General features: G+C 41.2%; 1 protein-coding gene across 1 annotated transcript in view; it reads right to left on the reverse strand.

Annotated features, from left to right (window-relative positions):
• The window catches only part of GUCY1A2 (guanylate cyclase 1 soluble subunit alpha 2), a 281,473-nt gene that overhangs the window by 77,096 nt on the left and 181,809 nt on the right, over nt 1–22,568 (reverse strand). Inside the window, exon 6 of the mRNA XM_077805894.1 lies at nt 21,281–21,424. Coding sequence (XP_077662020.1) covers nt 21,281–21,424 — 144 coding nt within the window. The remainder of the gene's footprint in view (nt 1–21,280; nt 21,425–22,568) is intronic.

A 22,568-nucleotide genomic window follows, 5' to 3' on the forward strand; every position in this document is an offset into this window, starting at 1 on the left:
GCACGGTGACCAAAGCGTGTCTTCATTCTGAGGTTTCCCCTCACAGAATAAAGTGTCTGGAAAGGCAGCTCTGGGTCAGTAATCAAGCAAGCCTCGAACAGAGATCTGGGAGTCCGAAGAGCTGTCCTTATCTTAGTCCAGAGTAGGGGCAGATGGCAGTATTGCAACAGATTGTCTGTCCTTCTAGTTGGTGCCAGGAAGCAAAACAGTACCAGAGAATGGTGTGATACCAGTGACAGATGAGATTCTGGTACAAAGAGTCTTTCTACACTCATTAGCCAGGGAGACTGAGGCTCACCAGAAATAAACAGGTCCCTAGAGTACATGAACTCTTCCAGTACTGAGTGCAACTGCTCAGGAACCTGGCAAGGCTCAGGGTAAGTGACTCACTTCTGCTGCCTATCTTGGCTTCATCAGTATTGTCGGATCAGTTTGTGGCATTAACTGAGGTACCAACAAGAGTACAGCAATAGGCACCAATTTTTTTTGTTTGTTTGTTACTAAGTCCTTAGGGTCGCTACTATTACCAAAAGATGCTGGATACTGTGGGACATAGAGATACCTAAAACCTTGGATGACAAGGGGCCCTCTGCACTAGGAGCACTCAAAGCATCAGTGGTACCCTTCTTGGGAGGTGAGGTCTCTGAAACTGCAGGTGTCTCAGATAATCTAGATTTCTTAGCACCAACTTCTTTATGAAGGGATCTAGAACTTTTTTTTTTCTAAGTCTTGGCACTGTCCAATGTTTTCTTCCAAGAAGGCCTATAAGGCAACTGAGCTGTGGAAGTTGATGGGGCACTCTGAACACTGGAGGACCTCTGTATAGGGAGGACATCAGGGTCCAGGTCTGAAGACAGTTGGAGAGAGTTCTTCATCATAAGAAGCTTAAGATTTATCTCTCTATTTTTTTCTAGGCCAGCTCATAAACCCTGAACAAATTCTGCACTTACATGGGATGTGTGTGTGTCCCCTAAGCAGTGAAGACAGTGAGAGTGGCCATCACTAATTTGGATAGAATCCTGGCAAATGAGGATTTAGGTATAACCTGAGGGAGAAGATACACTTCTTAGAGAAAGGAGGAGACCCCCTTGGGGGTGAGCTGGGAAATGGCATCTCCCAAAAGTTCCCCAAATACACTACGGAAGTATTAAAAACTAATGAAACTAAAAGAAGCTCAGTAAAAACCAAATTACCCCAAACTACTAAAAACTATACCTAAAAGGGAAGCTAGTTAAGGAAGTGGGCACCACAAGTCACTCTGTCTCAGGCCAAGGCAGTTGAGATGGAACTGAGGGAGATATGTCCTACACTGCCCTTCGTATGGGACACGGGGATAGCTAGAGAGCATGTGCAGACTGAACACTGCTACCAAAAGTCTCTGATCAAAAGTGCATGTGCACCTGAAGCGGAGTCCCCATATGAACATTACTCAAAGAACTATGGGGTTATATTTGGATAGATTTCACTGTAATTGACATGGGTGCTTCCTGGTATGTTCCAAAAGAATCAGGATGTCTGGGTATCGTGGTGTAGGGCACACTCTGAAGAGAATGAGGTCTGAGGAAAACGTAGTGGCATGGGTGAAGAATGGCCAGATCTGAAGAGATATCTGCCTCTCTGCAATCTTCCTCTTGCTAATGAAGCAATTAGCAATGTGCTTCTCTCTCAGGCCTCACTCTTCCTAGTAAGCAGAAGAAGAATAAGTTGGTGGCCCTATAGCTGAACTCTTTCGTTCAGGATCGGTTCCCCTCTGCTGCCCATCTTGATCAGCATTATAGGCACAGCACTCTGTACATAGTTTTCAAACTCTACATTCATCATTTAGAACTGACATTGTCACAGTCTCTGATTAATAAGAGAAATGTTTTTAATTCAATAGATCCCAGAAATCCATATAGTAGTAAAGGATAGCCCAGCCTTTGGGCGAGAATACCATTTCAGTAAAATAAATACTCCAATTTCTCAGATTCACATATACCATAAAGCTGTTGTACCAGAGCTACCAAGTCCTTAAACCCCCTTATAATTCCCCTTGTTATTGCAGCATATATGTAATAACCGTTTCAGAGAAGGGGTGCACTACATAACTGGAGATTAAGGAGTCCCTTCAAAAGGAATAGAAATTGTAAATAAAGTGTGTGGTTTTCTTTAATAATGTGCTTTATTAATTTTGTAAAGTACTTGAGTTAAAATGGCTGGAGTGATGAAAAAGCCCCTGAATAGGCTAACAAATCCTGCAAATCTCCCCTTTCCCCCAGAAACCAGGGAAGCATGCAGAGTTACAGGACAACTCCTCTTAGCTGGTATTTGCAAAAGACACTGCCAAATTCAGGTCTGGTGTCAGGGGATGAAACTCTACCAAAGTCAATGGAACTACACCATGGCTGAATTTGGATCACTCTACCCACACTCCTAAAAATAAAGTACAAAACCCGTAAAGTCCAACTTCCTTATGAACTGTGCAGTTTTTCAAATCAAATATACAACAAAGGAATCACCTTTAAAGTGAGGTGCTAACGCTGGTGAGCTCAGTAACTCCGCACATGAACTACAGTTGCATAACCACTTTGTTCAGACATTCTCTAAAAATGGATCTATATGCAAACGTGCTCTTTTGCAGTAACGTTTCCACATAAAAATGACAAATAATTTCTCACTGAAGTTAGCCAGCCTGAAATAGGATATTTTATAGCTTACGGAGACTGATTTAGACATTAGGTAAAAGCAGACGTTGCTAGGAAACCACAGCTCCAGCAAGGAACATTACAGTACAGATTTCCACATGCTGATAAGACTATTCACATCACCAACAGTCTTAACAATTCTAAAAGAGAACTGCAGCATTTAACTGTTTAGTTAAAGCATACACAACTTGAGTGATTTAAGCAGCTGCTTGTAAAAGCGAGCCAGTGGTAAAAGGAGGAAATCTGAACTAAAAACGAGCAGTGAAGAGCACTACCCTAGTAACGATATATAAATAAATGACTCCATTCCTACCAGTTCTTTAGTGAACACAGTGTTCAGCAAGTCTGCTCCATCAGAAGCCATTAAACACAGTACATTCAAGAAAATTATGATAGTTTCAGTGTACAGAGCATTTGGGGCCACATGCCATATAAAAGTATGAGTGGAGCAGGGGTCAGAAAAGGTTTCCCCCACCGTACAGGATATGCTGATGGGTTGGTTTTGTTATTGTTGGTCTCATCAGCAGCATCAGAGATGGCCGCAGCAGGAGATAGGGCACAGGAAGGGATGGACCATTGCTCTGAGGTGGCACTAAGCCACCTCTCTCTCAGGTGTTGGCTGGCTCGTCTTGCTTGCGGTCTAACTGATCACCATATGTGCAGTTGGGAAGCAATTTTCCCTCAGGTCAGACTGGCAGTGACCTTGGATGTTTTTTGCCTTCCTCTGCCACATGGAATGCAGGTCACTGGCCAGGATTATATGAGTATATCTCACTTAATCAGTTCCCTGCCACTGTAGGGGTCTCAGGCACTGACAGACTTCAGTCCCTCCTATTCTCTGACTGTGGCACATAATAGTCTAGTAGTTGCCTGGGGGCTGTGATATTTTGGTCTAATTTTAGTTGTTGGGTTCAATGTGTGTATGCTGGCTGGCACTGGTGGCCTGTGATTTATCAGAGGTTTGATCCGGTAGTCCCTTCTGAGCCTAAACTTTATGATTGTAAGTGGAATTGATCATGTTTGTCTGAACAGCAGAAGATTCTGGTTACACTAAATATGTCCTGTTGCCTGCCATTTAGTGGGAATGGAAAATGTTTGTTAAATTCACTGTGTACATAAGCAATTGCAATTCCATGGAGTCCCTTTTTCTCCCTGATACTCTGACTTAAATGATAAATATTCATAATTCCACACTCCCCATTGATCATCTTGGAGATCCCCAACTGAGAGGAAAAAGACTATTTAAGTAGACAAGACAGACAAAGAAATGGGAGGAAAGAATTGTGACCCACATTTGACAGATGGGGAATTCAGTGACTTGCTCAAGGTCATATGGAGAAGCTGTGGCAGAGCACAGAATTGGACCTTGGTCCCTGTCCAGATTTTTTTTTAAACCACAAAGAACTAGGGAAAGTGCTTATGCTAGATGTGAATTGGTTTTTTATTTGTAATTCTGTATTTCTCTCAAGCTGATATGCAAAGTTATGTTATAGCAGTGCCAATGTTAAGACCACACTCTTAGTAAAGAGTTTACAAATCCACTTCAAAATCAGGCTGGTAAAATCAGATCAGAGTTGTACACAAGCTGTGAGAGAGTCTGCTATGCAGTGTCTGTTGATAATGAAGAAAGAAAGGAAATGACAATTCTGCATTTATATCATGACAATCTAAGTAGATAAAAGTTCCAGTCTAACCTAAATGATAATAAACTCATCCAATTTAACCTAGTATCAACTAAGCCGTGTTCTGCACTACACTATTTAGGCTATGTTATTAACTAGTCATTAGTAAGCAAGCAAACAGAGACCAGAAGGGAAACAGTATGTTTTTATCCCTACCCTGATGAAAGCATTTATATGTCTAATTCTCATGCAATTGTACCGCTGTAATTTCACAGAAACATGATATTTTCCCTCTGTTAAGCAACATATCTTAAAGCATGCTTTGAATTGCTCTGATAGGGTACTGTTTTTATGCTTTCAACAGGAACAGCTGCACACAACAAATCCATATAATTGTAGAGTTAATTTTAGCAGCTTCATGCAAATCAATGTTCACTTTTTCCTCTGAGTCTTCTGAGTTCTCTTTCTCTCTCCACAAACCTATTAGTGCCACCTTTGCACACTGCAAAAATATGCAGATAATATTGGAGAATGACTTCTTAGGAAAACTCTTTGGTCAAAATCTTAAACATATCCAGCAAGACCACCACTCTGAAGAATAAGCTTACACATGAAGCTTTTTGCTTCCTGATAAACTGGAAATGTTACAAATAGAATATTATTGAATAATATTAAAGCCATCAATTTAGCTAAATCACTAGATTACAGTAAAGCAGGCAGAAATAAACAGAAAACCTTTTTGTTTCACTGAAATACACACTTCACATTAAATAATTAGGCAGTATTTTAAGCATGATAAAAATGATGCCAAAAATAATGCCTATGGATTTTAATATATTAAATGACATATGCACAGTGACCTTTATCTCTGAAGGTCAACGCTATGAAGAATTCCTTTTACAGGAGTAACTCTAGCTATTAAGATTAATATGCTGCTACCATGTATAAAAGAAACATAAGGAGATAAGAAACAGATCTTGAATTCAATAAATGCCTTTTTAACAGACACCCCAAACCCACAAAAAAACACATATAAATTGTTTTTGGCTTAATTGGCTTGTGAATTGCTTGTTGGCTAGTTTTTGGCTTGTAGCTTGTTTTTTTGTTTGGATCGGCTCCCAGCAAGCGGGGCCAAGGTGGAGAGAGAGTGAGGGGTGCACAGAGGGCCCACCAGAGTCCCAGATGCAGGCCAGGGGAATCTAGTCACAGAGCGTTGGGGTTCTTAAGGATTGGCTTGTTTTGGCATTGTTCTGAAATGGGATTAGTTTGATTTTTGGCTTATTGTGAAAGTCGGGGGCTTATTTACCGCATGAATGTTGGCAACTGTGCCTTTTAAATGTATGAGACTGTTTTAAATCAATGTTATCATACAATCAGTGGCAGATTAGCCAGTGGGCCAAGGGTCCCGTGCCCAGGGGTCCTGGCCAATTGGGGAAGGTCCTGGAAAAATGGGCATGCCCACACCCCCACCTCCTCCGCCCACCCAGCGCTCCTGCCAGGGAGTGGGATCGGGGCAGAGGGGCTTGCCCCACTCCACCTGCTTACCCAGCACTCCAGCCAGGGAGCGGGGATGGGGCAAGCCCCCCCCCACCCCAACTCCACTCCCTGGCAGGAGTACCAGGCAGACAGAACAGGGCAAGCCCCTGCGCCCTGACCCCACTCCCTGGCAGGAGCACAGTGGTGGTGGGTGGGGGGGAAGAGACTGCAGGTGGAAGGGGTGGGGAAGGGCCCCCACTTGCTCTGGCCCAGGGGCCCCACCAAACCCTAATCCATCCCTACATAAAACTACAATCATACTGCTCTTAGTATAATCAGTAAGGTACAACATAAATCAGATGAAGATCTCTGAAATAAGAAATATATCTTAGTGAAAGGATATAAATGTATATCCTACCTACAGTGTTTCTCAAACTGGGGGCCCCAACCCAAAAGGGGGTCATAAGGCTATTGTAGGGGGGTCATGAGATCACAAAAAATATTGCTGTGGGGGGAGCTGCAGGGGAGGGAGATACAGCACCGCCACTCTCTGGCCTCCCAACTCTGAAGGCAGCACTGCTGCCAGCAGCCAGGATGAAGTAAGGGTAGCAATATCGTGAGTATGCTCCTATGAGTATGGAATTCGCTATCACTTTTTTTGGGGGGGGGGAGGGGAAGGAAGGGGTTGTCACAGCCTGAAACATTTTCAAAGGGGCCCAGCAAAAAAGTTTGAGAACCCCTGCCCTATTCTATACACACATACAGGGTCAGATTCCAATGTCCTTAGCTTTCACTCAGCCCTTAGCTCACCTTGAAATCAATGAGAGTTTGCGTGAGTATGGACAAAGTAAAACAATAATTCATGAGCTCAGGATTTGCCCACTAGACAGTTGCAGTATCAACCCATTCACTGTTAGCAATATTTCTTTCAGAAACAAATCACAGAAGAGATTATGTATTACAACAGTGGTGACAGGATGTGTGAAAGCTGTCAGATCTACCACTCTCCTGCTTTCTCTGCTAAAGCCAGAAAGCTTTTAGTACATTGTAAATCACAGGACATTAAAGGAATACAGGATCAGGGTCTCCATTTTCCTATCACATTTCTGCTTCCTTTAGCTCTATTGAAAGTGACAAAGCTCTGGAAATGCTTTTGCTGCATACCAGGTCTCATATAAATGCTGAGAGATGTGAGTCAGTGTAATGTGATGTGCTGGACATAAAACAAGCCTTTTAACAGACCCAAGTCATACACCTGCAGCCAATCTCAAGTTTCATCAAGATTAAATGTAGTTTATAAGGTCACACGTATATTGTTTTACAGGCCAGATTTTCATAACTGCATGCCCAAAATCTGTGTGTGTGTGTGTGGTTACCATAATTCAGTGGCTCTCAACTTTTCCAGACTACTGTACCCCTTTCAGGAGTCCAATTTGTCTTGTGTACCCCAAGTTTCAACTCACTTAAACTACTTGCTTACAAAATCAGACATAGAAGTATAAAAGTGCCACAGCACACTATTACTGAAAAATTGCTTACTTTCTCATTTTGTTTGTATAAAATTTTAGTTTGTATTGACTTCAAGTGCTTTTTTTATGTAGCCTGTTGTAAAACTAGGCAAGTATCTAGATGAGTTGATGTAGCCCCTGGAAGACCTCTGCTTTCGCTCAGGGGTACGCTTACCACTGGTTGAGAACCACTGCCATAATTATTATAATACCCAGGCTAATGGCACGTACAAATGGTTAGATAAATGCATACATAAGAACAGCCATATTGGGTCAGGCCAAAGGTCCATCTAGCCCAGTATCCTGCCTTCCAATAGTGGCCAATGCCGGGTCCCTCAGAGGGAATGAACAGAACAGGCAATCATTAGGTGATCCATCCCCTGTCGCCCATTCCCAGCTTCTTGCAAATAGAGGCTAGGGACACCATCCCTGCCCATCCTGGCTAATAGCCATTGATGGACCTATCCTCCATGAATGTATCTAGTTCTTTTTTTAACCCTGTTATAGTCTTGGCCTTCACAACATCTCCTGGCAAGGAGTTCCTTTTGTTTGTTTTAAACCTGCTACCTATTAATTTCATTTGGTAACCCTTAGTTCTTGTGTTATGAGGAGTAAATAACACTTCCTTATTTACTTTCTCCACACCTGTCGTGATTTTATAGACCTCTATCATATCCCCCCTTAGTCGTCTCTTTTCCAAGCTGAAAAGTCCCAGTCTTATGAATCTCTCCTCATATGGCAGCCCTAATCCCCTAATCATTTTTGTTGCCCTTTCATAAACCTTTTCCAATTCCAATATATCTTTTTTGAGATGGGGCGACCACATCTGCACGCGGTATTCAAGATGTGGGCATACCATGGATTTATATAGAGGCAATATGATATTTTCTGTCTTTTTATCTATCCCTTTCTTAATGATTCCCAACATTCTGTTCTCTTTTTTTTGACTGCCACTGTACATTGAGTGGATGTTTTCAGAGAACTATTCACAATGACTCCAAGATCACTTTCTTGAGTGGTAACAGCTAATTGAGACCCCATCATTTTATATGTATAGGTGGGATTCTGGTTTCCAATGTACATTACTTTACATTTATCCACATTGAATTTCATCTGCCATTTTGCTGCCCAGTCACCCAGTTTTGTGAGATCTTTCTGTAGCTCTTCGCAGTCTGCTTTGGACTTAACTATCCTGAGTAGTTTTGCATCATCTGCAAATTTTGCCACCTTACTGTTTACCTCTTTTTCCAGATCATTTATGAAAATGTTGACTAGGACGACTCCCTGGGGGACACTACTATTTACCTCTCTCCATTCTGAAAACTGACCATTTATTCCTACTCCCTTTTTTTCCCTCTATCTTTAACCAGTTACCAATACATGAGAGGACCTTCCCTCTTATCCCATGACAGCTTACTTTGCTTAAGAGCCTTTGGTGAGAGACCTTGTCAAAGGCTTACAGAAAATTTAAGTACACCATATCCACTGTCTCTCCCTTGTCCACATGCTTGTTGACCCCCTCAAAGAATTCTAGTACATTGGTGAGGCGTGATTTCCCTTTACAAAAAGAATATGCAATAGTATATCTGGTCATCTGTGGATGCATTTTGTTTGTGCAATTTTATGGAAATCTGGCCCTAATTTTCCAACTTTATGATACTGTAGCTTTCCATTTATTGCTTTATTTTACTATTGTTTTCCTAACTTGTTGACTTCCTTTTTCTGTTATCTCACAAGCTCAGTTTTTATTATAGCAATCATTACTTCAAACATGAGCCAAATATGTAAACATTTACATTTTTGTGAATTCAACCCTCATAACACCACAAAATATACCAGAAAAGTTTATTTCTAATGTAAACACGCTCAGTGATCCATAATCATATCGCCCCAAACTCCCTTAAATGCCAAACAAATGTTTCCTAGCCCCAGAGCAGCAGCTAGACCCTTCATATTCTCTAGATCTTTTCCCTTTGTTCTGTGGAACTAAAACCTCTGTAGGCAACACAACTGACTGAAGTTCACAATTGGAGGGATATGTTTAAAAAATAATTCCTAAACAATCCACCATTTTAAAAAATACAGCATAGAAGTTAGTATGACTACACATTTCTAGTGGTTCATTTCTAAATTTTCAGCTTCCAACTATGATCTCAGAGGGGTTAGCTAAGAGTTGTCTCTAAAAAAAGAAATCCCTGTAAATACCAATATGGCATAATTGGGTCTGCTTCACAGTAGAAAGTATTATCAAAATAAAAGGGGGGGGGAAGAGGGAATAATTTTATACTAAAAGCTGTAAGCTCATTAACAAAGTTAAATTTCAGTGGTTTGCAGTTTAATATATTCCATGGAATGACTGAAAAATAGTTACTAAACTGTTTAGTAACTGTTGTTCTGGGAGATGCATTGCACATGTCCATTCCACTCTTGGTGTCTGCATGCCCAGCGCACAGCCAGAGGAAACTTGTTCCCACAGTAGCACCCATTGGGTGGCTTGAGCATCCTCTACTATTCTGCATGCAGGTATAAAGGGCAGAGTCGCCCCTAGCCCCCTCTCAGTTCCTCCTTGGCAGAATTCCAATGCAGAGGGGTAGAAGGGCAGGTTGTGAAATGGACATGTGCAATGCATCTCGAAGAGCAACAGCTACTAACAGGTTAGTAACAGTTTTTTCTTCTTTGAGTGATTGCACATGTGCATTTCACTCTTGGTGACTCACAAGTAAGGCTAACATTTTAGCTTGGATATTTTTATTAAAAGTCATGGACAGGATGTGGGCAATAATAAAATCACAGAAATGTTCAAAAGGCTGGTGTTAGGGGGTAGCAACCAGGTCAATTGCCTGGGGCCCCATGCCACAGGGGTCTCCGTGAAGCGAAGTTATGGGAAACAGTGTTTGGGCTTCAGTCACGGGTGGCAGGGCTCAGAGCCCAAGTCTTGCCACACAGGGCCAGAACCCAAGCCCGGCCACCTGGGGCTGAGTTAGTGGAATTTTGAGGAAGTTGCTGATCTCATAAAATCGCAGAATCCATGACCTCCATGATTTCCATGATTGACTTGTACCGAGTCATGAAAACATCTCTGATGTTGATGTGTCAAGCTAAATCTTCTGGGGACCACAGACATGGAATCTGTGGAGAACCCAGATGGGCTTCCCTCCCAGGGCAGGTACATTTGTCACTAGAGTCTATTTAAATAAATATTGGAGGACAACTTTTCCAATTTTAGCATCATCTCTGGAGTCTTGAGCAACAGTATAATGGGAAGCAAACATGTGGAATGAGGACCAAGTTGCCACTCTACAGATGTCTACAATCAGAACCTGCTCCAGAAACTCTGCTGAAGCCAATATTGTGATCTTGTTGAATGAGCTGTGACTCTGCTCAGAGGGGTGACATTAGCTAAGTCATAGCACTTGTGTATGCAGGGAGCTACCCAAGAAGAGATTCTCTGAGTTGTGACTATTATCCTTTTATTCGGTCTGCACAGCCTCAAACAGTTGGGAGGACTAACAGAATCCTGGAGGGTGTCTGCCATCTATAAAATGTCAAATTGGGTGATGTGAAGATTCCCTGACCTCCTTGACCTGAATGCCCAAGTCTACAGCCCTCTCTTTAACAATGTCTCATCAGCTTTAAAATCACCAGGAGAAACTGCCTTGTCCAGACAGGATGAGGAAGCCAAGAATGGAAGTGGTTGAATTTCTCCTGCAGGCTGTTCCTCCGCTTTTATGACCTCTTTCTAATGCCTGGTAGCAGACACTGGCAGCTTGGTGTGTAGTCTCCCCCTGTCTAGACGAGGGCACTGAGTAGGCATAGTGAGGGGAAGATCTGGAGGAAACCCCCATGGGTTCCAAAAAGGCCAATGATACATGACAGGACCCCAATGAGCTCCTGATTACATTTCCATGGCAGCATTGTGGTGCATGAGGACCTCTGAGGGGACTGGAGGGTCCTGCTTCAGGCTTGTGAGACATAAAATCCCACTCCAAGACCAACGACAAAAATTCCCCTTCCTCCAGCCATGGAAAAGCAGTTCCCCTTGGTGTCAGGGACTGGTGACGAGAACCCAGGGATGGAAGGAACCTTTCCATCACTGCTGGCTCTTCCTGGAATGGTACCAATGGGCCCACTCTCTGAGAAGTAGGCAGTTGGTGCAGTACTGCAAGCTGAACTGCTGGAGCTGGTGTCAGATGGGGCAATGGTGCCGATGGATTGGACTCCTGCACTGTTGGAGACACCAGCACTGAGAGAGAGCAAATTCCTTGGTGCTGCAAATGCCTCCTGTGTAGTCAGCATGGAGATCACTTCTTAAGCTGATGGTGTCACTTCTGGCACCAGGCTCAATGGTGCCCTTTGCAGTGCCGGAGACAAAAGGCCATCTTAGGAACTGATTTGGAGGAGGAGTGGTTCGATTTCCAATGCACTCAACTCAACTCCTTGCCCCTCTCCCTAGACTTAAAAAATGGAGATCTTCCCCTGGTCAGAGCCTCTTAACAAGTCTTATATTTCTTCCTCAGCATGGCGGGGGGGGGAGATCGGTGCTGGGACTCCAGCGAGAAGCACACTTCCAGTGTTGTGGAAGGTGCAGCACTCAGCACTGAGTGAGACTGGGACTGTTCCAATGGTGGCCTGAGTGCCGCGTCAACCAGCAGGAATTTCAGCCTAGCCTCCCGGTCCTTCTCTGTTCTAGGTTTGAATTCCCAGCAAAGTTGGCACTGGCCTTTCAAATGTAGTTTGCTCAGGCAGTTCAGATACCTTATTGTGCTCACCAGCCTGGGCTGGAGCAAGAAACATATGGCTTGAAACCTGATGACTGAGGCATGCCTTGGTGCTGGCGGCAGGACCCCGAAATGGGAAAAAACAACAAAATTGAAAAACTCTTTTTTAAAAAAACAGCTAAAACTTACCAACCGTGCTAACTGTACTAACTACTAAATTAACTATATTATATACAGAGCTAAGAGAAATTGTTCTGCAATGAACAGGCGTTCCAACGACTGCCACAGGTAGTAAGAAGGAACTTGCGGGGGTGGGGGGGGACTCTGCCCTTTATACTTGGACGCAGTGGTGCGCAGCGGTAGAGGACACTTGAGCCTCACAACAGGTACCATTGCAGGAAAAAGTTTCTGATAGGTACACGCTGGGCACACAGACACCAACAGTGGAATGTATGTGGGCAGTGACTTGAAGAATAACCATTACCTGCAGTTAAACAAGTAGTTATTAGCCATTTTAGTGGGAGAAACACAAAATGTAATTCTGATTAGCAACTGTGAACAGTAGGTAATTTAGTATTAATATGATTACAATTTAATTTTAAATGTGTGTCTGAGACTTAATGCAGTAATTGACTCACTTCTCTAAAACTGCTACTACAGTACACTGTCTAATGAAGGTTTCAGAGTAGCAGCCGTGTTAGTCTGTATTCGCAAAAAGAAAAGGAGGACTCGTGGCACCTTCGAGACTAACAAATTTATTTGAGCATAAGCTTTTGTGAGCTACAGCTCACTTCATCGGATGCATCTTTGGATCATTATCAGGCAGAACCTGTGATCAGCACAGATGCATGTCCTCTGGAATGGTTGAAGCATGGAGGGACATATGAATCTAATGCATCTGGCATGTAAATATCTTGCAAGGCTGGCTACAGCAGTGCCGTGAGAATGCCTGTTCTCACTTTCAGGTAACATTGTAAACAAGCGGGCAGCATTATCTCCTGCAAATGTAAACAACTTGTTTGAGCAATTGGCTGAACAAGAAGTAGAACTGAGTGTTATTTTAGAAATTCAGTTATTTTTGGTACATACTTCTACATTTGTAAGTTTAACTTTCATTATAAAGAGATTGCACTATGGTACTTGTATTAAGTTAGCTTGATTAATCATGACTAATTTTTTTAATCATCTAAGGTGCATCTGATGAAGTGAGTTGTAGCACACAAAAGCTTATGCTCAAATAAATTTGTTAGTCTCTAAGGTGCCACAAGTACTCCTTTTCTTTTTGTCTAATGAAAATAGCTTTGGTCATACAAATATGTTAAAGCAATTAAAGATATTAAAAAGATAGATGTCAAAAGAAACTGGCAAAACTGGTGTCTAATTTCGAGAGATTTTGAAATATATAAATACTTACATAAATGTTATGCTATAATACAACCTCTAAACATGTCAGCACTCTATCTACAACAATGCAGACAAGGAGTAGGGAAATGTGTCTAGTTCTCAGGAGAACCTACCATGGACAAGTACAAAGAGCACAATTCAGCTCTCACTGATGTGAGTGGAAGGTCTGCCATTGATTTCAGTAAGTGTACACTCAGTACTTGATTTCAGTTAGTGTACACTGCAAAGGGGGACACATCATAGTGTACCTTCATTCAAATAACATCTTTAACCTAGGCATATAGCAGCCTTACAGTTGCACCCGTTTGTATCCAATACAGCTTTTAAAGTAGGGCTGTCAAGTGATTAAAAAAATTAATCCCTATTAATCGCGTGATTAAAAAAAGTAGTCATGATTAATCAAGCTATTAAACAATAATAGACTACTATTTATATAAATATTTTGGAAGTTTTCCACATTTTCAAATATATTTATTTCAATCACAACACAGAATACAAAGTGTATTGTGCTCACTTTATATTTATTTTTATTATAAATATTTGCACTGTAAAAATAAAAGAAATAGTATTTTTCAATTAACTTAATACAAGTACCATAATGCAATCTCTTTATAATGAAAGTTGAACTTACAAATGTAGAATTATGTACCAAAAATAATTGAATTTCTAAAATAAAACTCAGTCCTACTTCTTGTTCAGCCAATCGCTCAAATAAGTTTGTTTACATTTGCAGGAGATAATGCTGCCCGCTTCTTGTTTACAATGTTACCTGAAAGTGAGAACAGGCATTCTCACGGCACTGCTGTAGCCAGCCTTGCAAGATATTTACATGCCAGATGCATTAGATTCATATGTCCCTTCATGCTTCAACCACCATTCCAGAGGAATGTGTCCATGCTGATCACAGGTTCTGCCTGATAATGATCCAAAGCAGTGCAGATCAATGCATGTTCATTTTCATTATCGGAGTGAGATGCCACCAGCAGAAGGTTGATTTTCTTTTTTGGTGGTTCTGTAGTTTCTCTTTGAAGACTTCTGAAAGCATGCTACCCACCTCATCCCAATCAGATTTTGGAAGGCACTTCAGATTCTTAAATTGAGTGCTGTAGCTATCTTTAGAAATCACACATTGGTACCTTCTTTGTGTTTTGTCAAATCTGCAGTGAAAGTGTTCTTAAAATGAACACCACATGCTGGGTCATCATCCGAGACTGCTATAACATGAAATATGGCAGAATGCGGGTAAAACACAGAGAAGGAGACATACAATTCTCCCCCAAGGAGTTCAGTCACAAATTTAATTAACGCATTATGTTCTTAACACGCGTCATCAGCATGGAACCATGTCCTCTGGAATGGTGGCCAAAGCATGAAGGGGCATACAAATGTTTAGCAGATCTGGCATGTAAATACCTTGCGATGCTGGCTACAAAAGTGCCATGCGAACATCTGTTCTCACTTTCAGGTGACATTGTAAATAAGAAGAGGGCATCATTATCTCCCATAAATGTAAACAAACTTGTTTGTCTTAGCGATTGGCTGAACAAAAAGTAGGACTGAGTGAACCTGTAAAACTTTAGAGCCTATACTGTTTTGTTTTTGAGTGCAATTATATAACAAAAACAAAAATCTACATTTGTAAGTTGTGTTTTCACAATAGAGATTGCGCTATGGTACTTGTATAAGGGGACTTGAAAAATACTATTTCTTTTGTTTATCATTTTAGAATGCAAATATTTGTAATAGAAATAATATAACGTGAGTAATGTACACTTTGTATTCTGTGTTGTAACTGAAATCAATAATATTTGAAAATACAGAAAAACATCTACAATATTTAATAAATTTCAATTGGTATTTATTGTTTAACTGCGATTAAAACTGTGATTAATCATGATTATCTTTTCGAATTAATATATTATTTATAAATACAATAGGTTAATTCCAAATATAGAGCCTGATCCAAAGCCAGCTGAAGCAATGAAAAAAGACTTCAACTTTCATACAAACTTAAAGACCCCTTCCCATACAGTCAGATCCACACAGGTACAAACGTCCCCACTATGTGAATCTGATTGCAGAATAGGTGCCTCCATGTTTTATAAAACAATACATACTCTAACTGGCACCTCCTCAGATGGGGAAAATCATCATAGTTATGTCAGTCCTGGTTGCAAGTTAAAGCTAGAAAAGTTCAAATTAGAGATAAGGCATATATTTTTAACACTGAGGGTTATTAACCATTGGAACAAACTACTCAAGGAAAGTGGTGAATTCTCTGTCTCTTGATGTATTCAGATCAAGACTGGATGCCTTTCTGGAAGATTTGCTTTAGCCAAACCCAAGTTATTCGGTTCAATACAGAGGTTACTGGGTGAAATTCTATGGTTTGTGTCATACAGGAGGTCTGACTAGATGGTGATCTAATGAACTCTTCTGGCCTTAAAATCAATAAATCTATGAATGGGGCTAGGATGATTTACACCAGCTCAGGCTTGTCCCCTTAATATTTCTAGAGTTAAGAGTGGAGCCAGATGGATTTTCAGATTAAAAAGGGATAGTATCTAATTTTTACATGCAATATGTGATGTACCCAGATTGATTTTTTTTCTTTGCCGAACTAGAAAGAGACACTGTTAAGATTTTTAGGCATAATATTTGACCATTCTTGACTGTATTCCCTTCAAAAGCACTTTTCTTCTACAGTCCTTTCATGCTCTTACAATTTTTTAAAAACCAATTGTTGCAGTGCTAGGGAACTTACTATAAAATAATAATGACATAATAATAAAAACAGTTCACAATTTCTTATGTGTAGGATGTAATATGTAGAACGTATACTTTTGGTGTTGGGACATGTGAAAAGATGCCTGGTTGTCTGTGAATAAAAAAACAGCCAGGTAAAAAGCTGAGCCAGCAATCCAATCGGTAAACAACTGAGCTGGCAAACTAATCTTAATGTTAGGCAGAAAAGTGTTTATATAATATATAATGATTAACTTTGTAACAATGGGAAATGACTGCCTAGGAAGGAGTACTCTGGAAAGGGATCTGGGGGTCATAGTGGATCACAAGCTAAATGAGAGTCAACAGTGTAATGCTGTTGCAAAAAAAAGCAAACATCATTCTGGGGTGTATTAGCAGGAGTATTGTAAGCAAGATACAAGAAGTTTCAGAGTAGCAGCTGTGTTAGTCTGTATACGCAAAAAAGAAAAGGAGTATTTGTGGCACCTTAGAGACTGACAAATTTATTTCAGCATAAGCTTTCGTGAGCTACAGCTCACTTCATCAGATGCATGCAGATACAAGAAGTAATTCTGCCGCTCTACTCCACACTGATTAGGTCTCAGCTGTAGCATTGTGTCCAGTTCTGGGCACGAAATTTCAGGAAAGATGTGGACAAATTGTAGACAGTCCAGAGAAGAGCAACAAAAATTATTAAAGGACTAGAAAACATAACCTACGAGAGAAGATTGAAAAAAATTGGGTTTGTTTAGTCTGGAGAAGAGAAGACTGAGAGGGGACATGATAACAGTTTTCAAGTATGTAAAAGGTTGTTACAAGGAGGAGGGAGGAAAATTATTCTTCTTAACCTCTGAGGATAGGACAAGAAGAAATGGGCATAAATTGCAGCAAGGACGGTTTAGGTTGGACATTAGGAAGAACTTCTTGTCAGAGTGGTTAAGCACTGGAATAAATTGCCTCGGGAGGTTGTGGAATTTCCATCATTGGATATTTTTAAGAGCAGGTTGGACAAACACCTGTTAGGAATGGTCTAGATCACTGTTTCCCAAACTATATTCCGCGGAACACTGGTGTTCCGCACGATGTGAATAGGTGTTCTGTGAAAGAATCTAGAATTTAATTTTGACGCTTGCACTTGATTTTTGTACTACTTTGTACATGCTCTCCAGTTAGAAATTGTTAGTTCAAGTTATTTTAAATTTGTATTTTTGCTTGTTTTATAAAATAAAATATATTTGAGCATAAATAATTTTTTATTTGAAAACCAAACGACTACAAAATAATATTATATTATATATTATATTATATAAGTGTTCCATAATAGGCTAAAAAGTGTTCCGTGGCCAAAAAGGTTTGGGAAACGCTGGTCTAGATAATACTTAGTCCTGCCTTGAGTGCAGGAGACTCGAAGTCATTTCCAGTTCTATGATTCTATGAATGTATTTAAGGCAAGCCCCTGAATGTGGGTGTGCACTTGCATTTAATCCTGTGCTGTGCCCTGTTTCAGTGGACTAATCACAGTGAACAAACAACATACTTCTTCAGCTCAAGAGTCTGTGTGTGAACCTGTTCTGGGTAGCAGGGTAAAGAATTGGTCAACACTATGAGCCTGCTTGTCAGTCACACACCTGAAAATATCACCATGATCACAGCAATATATTTTTTAAAAAACCAACAGATATCTAGAACAAGTAGTCTATAACAGTGGTTCTCAACCGGGGTCCAGGGACCTCTAAGGGCCATAAGCAGGTTTCAGGAGGTCCCCCAAAATAAATCAGAGAGCAGAGCCGACGTTAGACTTGGGCCCAGGGAAGAAAGCTGAAGCCCAAGCCCCGCCACCCAAAGTTGAAGCGAAAGCCTGAGCAACTTAGCTTTGTGGAGCTGCCTACGTAGTCAGGCCCTGAGACATTGTCCTGCTTGCTACCCCCTAATGCCAGCCCAGGCTTTTAATCTACTGAATATGGAGAAAAACAGTTGTTGTGGCACAGGTGGGCCAGGGAATTTTTATAGCATTTCAGAAAGAAAAAGATAGAGAACCCCTGGTCTAGAAGGCACCCCTTCCCATGTGTTACATGTTACAAATTATTAATCAGCCTTCATTGTTTGGGAATTGTTGTGTTTATCCAATAATCTGTAAGAAACGGTCCTCCAAAAATACAACCAAATGAATCAACTGTAAATGTCCATAGGTGAAATGCTGAAAATGCTGCCTTTTCAGTTGTCTGTAGGAAAAATATGTGCCTGTTTATGCTTTTCCCCCCCTCTTCAAATGCCAATACGAGAGCTGTATGCAGAGTAGTTGTGGCCATGTCAGTCCCAAGACATTAGGGAGACCAGGTAGATGAGGTAATATCTTTTACTGAACCAAATTCTGTGGGTGAGAGAGACAAGCTTTCAAGCTGAAGAAGAGCTCCGTGTGGCTCAAAAGCTTGTCTATCTCACTAACAGAAGATGGTCCAATAAAAAAATATCACCTCACCAACCTTGTCTCCCTAATACTAGGGCTGGATGAAAATTTTCCACCTGAATAGGTTTTTGACAGAAAATTGGGGTTTCTGCAAAAAGTGTGTTTTCTGCAGAATTTATTTTTTCTTTAACCCTCCTTCTCCCTCAAATCCCTGAAAACTGAAATATATCTGTGTGGATATGCTACCATGCCATCTCATGGGACTTGTATTTTGGTTGCCTTAGGTCCCCATTCTCATCTATGGGCTGGGCTCCCAGGCTAGACCACATCCCCCAGGATTCGCCATTGCCTGGGCCTTTCATGCTTGGAAATGGGTGGTGGTGCATCATGGCACTGTGGTGCATAGGACATTGTAATTTGCTCCAAAAGTGCATAAGGCACCCACACTACCCTTCCCATGAGACACCGGAGCAGCATTTCTGAACTGATTTTGGTGGGATGGGGGTTGCCTGAATATTTTTAGTTTTGGCCAACAACAATTTTTGGTATTTGAGTTCTTGCCCCCAAATCAGAATTTTCTATGGAAAACCCCCTCATTTTCCAACCAGCTCTAGTAAGTACACTCTTTACCATGCGATTCAGACAACATGCAAAGCACCTTGTGGGGAGTCAACCTAGACTTCTCCCCGGCATGGCCTTTGTCAAGCAGTCTGCCCTGAAAACTGCTCTACATTCAACTCCTCCATTTTCGGTAACAGTTTCTCTTAGATAATGCTTTGCTTTTGAAAATTAAAAGTCTGCATTTCAGGAAATGCAATTTAACCAGTAAAACAGTATAATAGTAGGAAAATGTAAAGATAGGACCCATGAAGCACTCCTTTCACAGTAGCGGAGTACAGCACTGTATACAGATATGTGTATGAGTCTTCCTTATTTCATGTTTGTGAGAAGTTGGATCACAGAAACCCCTTTGGGGTTGCCAACTGATGTGTCAAAACTACTTCTGCCCCTGCTTACCTGCCCTGGCAGCTTGGGATTTCAGTGTCCTGCCTGGTTTGAGCCAGACCTGCTAGCCTGCTGCAGAACAAGACCCAGGTCCGAACCATGTCCTCTAACAGCTGTAGGCTTAAACTGAAAGCAGCTTAAGAAGTGTTCCTGTCTTTGACATTCAGATGCTCATCTCCCAATGGGTCCAAACCCCAAATGAATCCATTTTACCCTGTATAAAGCTTATACAGGGCAAACTCATAAATTGTTCGCCCTCTATAACACTGATAGAGAGATATGCACAGCTGTTTGCCCTGCCCCAGATATTAATACATACTCTGGGTTAATTAATAAATAAAAAGTGATTAAATCCAGAAAGTAGGATTTAAGTGGTTCCAAGTAGTAACAGACACAACAAAGTGAATTACCAAGCAAAATAAAATAAAACACACAAGTCTAAGCCTAATATAGTAATAAAACTGAATACAGATAAAAATCTCACTCTCAGAGATGTTTCAATAAGTTTCTTTCACAGACTGGACACCTTCCTAGTCTGGGCACAATTGTTTCCCCTGGCCCTTGTTCCAGCTCAGGTGGTAGCTAGGGGATTTCTCATGACTGCAGCCCCCTTTGTTCTGTTCCACTCCCTTATATATCTTTTGCACAAGATGGGAATCCTTTGTCCCTCTCTGGGTCCCTAACCCCCCTTCTAAATGGAAGAGCACCAGGTTTAAGATGGATTTCAGTACCAGGTGACATGGTCACATGTCCTGTAAGACTCTAAGCCTTCATTCCTCCCAGCCTGACTCACAGGAACGCCTGACTGCAAACAGAGCCATCCACAATTGTCCTGGCTGATGGGAGCCATCAAGATTCCAAACCACCATTAATGGCCCACACTTTGCATAATTACAGTAGGCCCTCAGAGTTATATTTCATATTTCTAGTTTCAGATACAAGAGTGATACATTTACACAAACAGGATGACCGCACTCAGTAGATTATAAGCTTTGTAAGGATACCTTAACAAGAGACCTTTTGCATGAAGCATATTCCAGTTACATTATATTCATACTCATTAGCATATTTTCATAAAATCATATAGAGTGCAACATCACAATGTTGTTCAGGGGATCTGATTAAAACCTGGACATTCCAGGGCATTTTTTTTCCATTGAGTACACCTAGTAAAACCCACACATGCCATGACCTTTGGGAAAGGAAGCCATATGTGTCCCTATCCAATTCCTGACCATGTTCCCCATTGGACACCTCAACCCAGATGTAAACAAGCTGAAAGGTTAGCAGAAACAAAACAACTGGAGTTGATTTGGGAATTACTATGAAAAGATCTATGGTTTTCATTACCTGGTACTCTGTGATGCCAGACCATGAGGAAGCAATACAAACTAGGGAAGGAGGTTCTGCCTGACAGAGAGGGTGGGTAACCCCCCAACAGCTTCATTATTAGGGTTGTCAGAAGTTTGGCAATGGGATGTGGAGACAGTAGATTGACAGAGCCCCATGTGACTGTTGAGGAATATAAAAATAATTAATATTGACAAAAGACACATTGCCACAGATGGGGATATCTTGATTATGCTCCAAATTCCTCATTACAAAGAACAGAATTCCCTTGCACCACCATTCAGAATCTGGTGGAATGTACTTGATCAGATATACGGATAGGTTCCAGGGACTAGCTGGGAATACAGAGCAGTGAGGTTACCTTAATAGGTCTTCCGTCTGGTGTAAGTACCTCTTCTGAAAGTTCCATCATCTTCAAAGCCATCAAAGCAATGGGTTTTGCATGACTAAGGCTCTTCCTATGGAGCCCCGCTGCAACACAGTATGCATCACCTATTGTTTCCACCTGCAGCAATCAGACAAATCAAATGTAAAAGTATGATAATGAGCAGAGATCTGTGCCATTAGTTATCTGCAATCACAAAATGTTGCTTAAAAACATGTCAGCAAAATATCAATAAAATAAGCAATTAGACAACGGAGCATAATTACCCGAGTTTGCAAACAGGCACAGTCAAAACTCTGACATCTCATTGCATAGTTGTTCATCATCATTAACTGCAGAAGATCATTAAATCTAGGACAATGTGCACTATCAAATGAAAGATGATAACATTACCCCACAGGAAAACAGGATTTTCGGTATTAGAGTTAGACCAAAAACTAGTTACAGTTAAGAGCTGGTGCCACCATTTATTGTTCTGCTGTGGAGTAAGAACTGTACTAAGCAGTAATAATTCATAATTATTATTTACTCTATTCAAAAAATACATTAAGATGAGAGTTACTGGAGCCTAAATGTTTCCATTACAAAACAAGTGAATAGTACATCACTTATCTTTAGAATCTTGCTCCTCTTAGGCCTGGGAGAATTCAAGAGAGGTGATTTTATAGCTTACCTATCATTTTTATTTCTCATAATCCCACACCCACTGGTACTAGGGCTGACTGCTGGGTATTGTCTGCTTGTCTATTTACCAAGGTATGCAGCTCTTCTGAAACCTTTTAGTTTTGTATAGGATATTTAGGCTCTCTCTACTTCATGAGATTACCTGAGCACCAGTTCCTTTCCTCAGACCAATGAATGCATTAGATTGCTTCTCCTACCCCTTAGCCTCACTGTTCCTGATGGGAAGCCAACTTCCTGGAGTAAGGGGAGCAGGGGAAATTAAGGGATCCCTCTGGCTTAGGTCAAAATCAGCCTATGAAACCAACAAGCCCTATAATCCTCCAATTATACTGACAATCACCCTTTGCAAAGTTTGTCTGCCCACACTTCTGTAGCCAGCTCCCTGCACAATCCTTCAGTGCACTCTCAAACAGGCTTGGCTTAGAAGCATGAATGTATCTACCACCAGTCTCTTTCCTTCCCCTCAGTGCAGCTCTATTAATTGAATGGCAGAAAAGCATTCTGAAAAGATTAGCATGAGAGGAGAGACATGTGCCGACTGTAGAACTGCCCTGGGAACCACTTTGTGCCTGGCCCTTTT

The sequence above is a fragment of the Eretmochelys imbricata genome, chromosome 1 (assembly GCF_965152235.1).
Source record: "Eretmochelys imbricata isolate rEreImb1 chromosome 1, rEreImb1.hap1, whole genome shotgun sequence".
Lineage (NCBI taxonomy): Eukaryota > Metazoa > Chordata > Testudines > Cheloniidae > Eretmochelys > Eretmochelys imbricata.